Source organism: Lactuca sativa, chromosome 3, assembly GCF_002870075.4.
Source record: "Lactuca sativa cultivar Salinas chromosome 3, Lsat_Salinas_v11, whole genome shotgun sequence".
NCBI classification, from domain to species: domain Eukaryota; kingdom Viridiplantae; phylum Streptophyta; class Magnoliopsida; order Asterales; family Asteraceae; genus Lactuca; species Lactuca sativa.
Window position 1 is genome coordinate 76,381,676 of NC_056625.2, and position 2,468 is coordinate 76,384,143.

The following is a 2,468-nucleotide window of genomic DNA, read 5'->3' on the forward strand; positions in this document are numbered from 1 at the left end:
GACTAGGGTTTAAAGGAGCTTCTCTAATAATCAAATTTTCTTTATGGATATTTTCCCATTAAACATAATAAATACAAATACAATGATTATACAATAAAATGCCCATTTATGAGTATATGCTCAATTTTAATATTTTTATAATTTATTTTGAATGACAAATAATTATGAATTTCATTTATGTCCATAACGAGACTTAAATTTTCAATCTAAAAAAAAGAAGACAATATTAGATACTATAGAGAAGAAAATATTAGATGCTATTGGACTAGAATCGATTTGGTTAATATTTGTATAATTAATACTAAAAACATTTTTTACCTAACAATTAAAGTTATAATTAAGTAAGTATATTCATATTTTTCATAAAGAAGGATAAAAAGAAGAAAAAAAAAAGATATTTAACGTATATAAAACCAAGGACCGCAAGCTTTTTGTATTCTGCTTTCTCCGTCTGCGCAACCATCAGCCTTACAAAATGACAAACCGATCAAAAGACCGCCCACTCATCTCTCGTCAATGGAGTCAACACCCCTCAAGCTCCTCCTCTTCCTCACTCTCTTCCACCACCTACAACCACACTTGTCGGCGTCGACACTCCCCAAAGAAGCTCTCCCCACAAAATCCGGCTACCTTCCGGTCAACTCCTCCACCGGGTCCGCCATATTCTATGCCTTCTATGAAGCCCAAAATTCTAGCACTACTTCTCTTTCTGAAACCCCACTTGTCATTTGGCTTCAAGGAGGACCAGGTTGCTCTTCCATGATCGGAAACTTCTACGAACTCGGTCCATGGCGGGTGACAGCTTCTGTCAAGCAAAACGTCGAACATCTTTCCCTCGAGCCTAATCCAGGTTCTTGGAACCGAATATTTGGCCTTCTTTTCCTCGATAATCCAATAGGAACTGGTTTTAGTATCGCTTCGACATCCGAAGAAATCCCAAGAGACCAACATGCTGTAGCAAGACATCTATTCATCGCCATCAGAAAGTTTATCGCTTTAGACCCGTTGTTTAAATCTCGTCCAATCTACATTACAGGTGAGAGTTACTCTGGAAAATATGTCCCATCAATTGGGTATTACATTCTCAAAAACAATCCCCTGTTACCCGCTTCTAAACGGATCAATTTGTACGGATTAGCCATCGGAAATGGATTAACTCATCCGGAAACCCAAGTCGCCACTCACGCTCTCCACAATTACAATCTTGGGTTGATCAATGAGAAACAGAAAACCCAAATGGAGAAACTGCAAATTAAAGCTATCGAGCTAACAAAAGCTGGTAATTGGAGCGATGCTACAGGTGCAAGAAACAATGTGTTGGGATTTCTGGAAAGCATTACAGGTCTAGCTACTTTGTATGACTTCAGGAGACAGAGTCCTTATCGTTCTGATTGGGTCGAAGAGTTCTTGAAGAACCCAGAGGTTAAAAAGGCATTAGGCGTGAATGAATCGATGGTTTTTGAGGAGTGTAGTGATGTGGTTGGAGCAGCGTTGCATGAAGATGTGATGAAGAGTGTGAAGTACATGGTGGAGTTTGTTGTGAAGAACACTAAGTTAATGTTGTATCAAGGGCAGTGTGATTTGAGAGATGGGGTTGTGTCTGTGGAGTCTTGGGTGAAGAAGATGAAGTGGGAAGGGATTGAGAAGTTTTTGGATGCAGAAAAAGATGTATGGAGAGTGAATGGTGTTGTTGCAGGGTATGTGCAGAAATGGGATAATTTGAGTCATGTGGTGGTGTTGGGTGCTGGTCATTTTGTGCCAACTGATCAAAATGTGAATTCTCAAGCCATGATTGAGGATTGGATTCTTCATAAAGGTTCCTTTGCTATCAATAATGCTCAAAAGCTTTCTGTTGATAGCTAGATCATTAAAAGTTATTATTATTGTTGTTGTAAAAAGAAAACTTTGAAATAACGCTCATGACTCCGATCTATAGACGCGAGTCTTGTATGATGCTTGATTACTAGCTATCACATGTTTTGATCTTTAGAACTGTTACGGTTGTTTTTCTTTTCCAATAAGTTGTGTATTACTCAAGTGAATGAATGAATGGGTAATGATTTCTATCCGGATAAAATATCGTATACATAAGGTTTGTTTCTTTATTTGATTAAATAAAACGTCTGAACAAATCTGCAAAACTATATGATCATCTTACCATTACGTTTAGAAAAATCAATCATAATATTTATTGGTTTAAAACAACTCCACCGTTTTAATGTGATACAAGTTGTCAGAAAAAAAAAAAAAGGCAAAAAGGTAAAAGATTAGTGTTTCAATATATCAAATCAAGCTTATTGTCTTAATCATTAAGACATTCGGTTAATATTAAGTTAAACACACACACACACATACACACACACACATACACACACACACACACACACACACACATATATATATATATATATATATATATATATATATATATATATATATGTATGTTATAATGTGGATGGACAACTATT

The 2,468-nt window shown here is 36.3% G+C and overlaps 1 protein-coding gene across 1 annotated transcript; it reads left to right on the plus strand.

The window, feature by feature from the left end:
* Positions 1 to 444: 444 nt before the first annotated feature.
* On the plus strand, positions 445 to 2,077 carry LOC111912574 (serine carboxypeptidase-like 50). Its single transcript, XM_023908307.2, has one exon. It carries the CDS (start codon positions 517 to 519, stop codon positions 1,861 to 1,863), a length of 1,347 nt encoding a protein of 448 aa, XP_023764075.2. The 5' UTR covers positions 445 to 516; the 3' UTR covers positions 1,864 to 2,077.
* The last annotated feature ends 391 nt before the right edge of the window (positions 2,078 to 2,468 follow it).

Excerpts from the sequence above, each read along its gene's own strand:
- LOC111912574 (XM_023908307.2), top strand. The coding sequence starts at position 517 with ATGGAGTCAACACCCCTCAAGCTCCTCCTCTTCCTCACTCTCTTCCAC.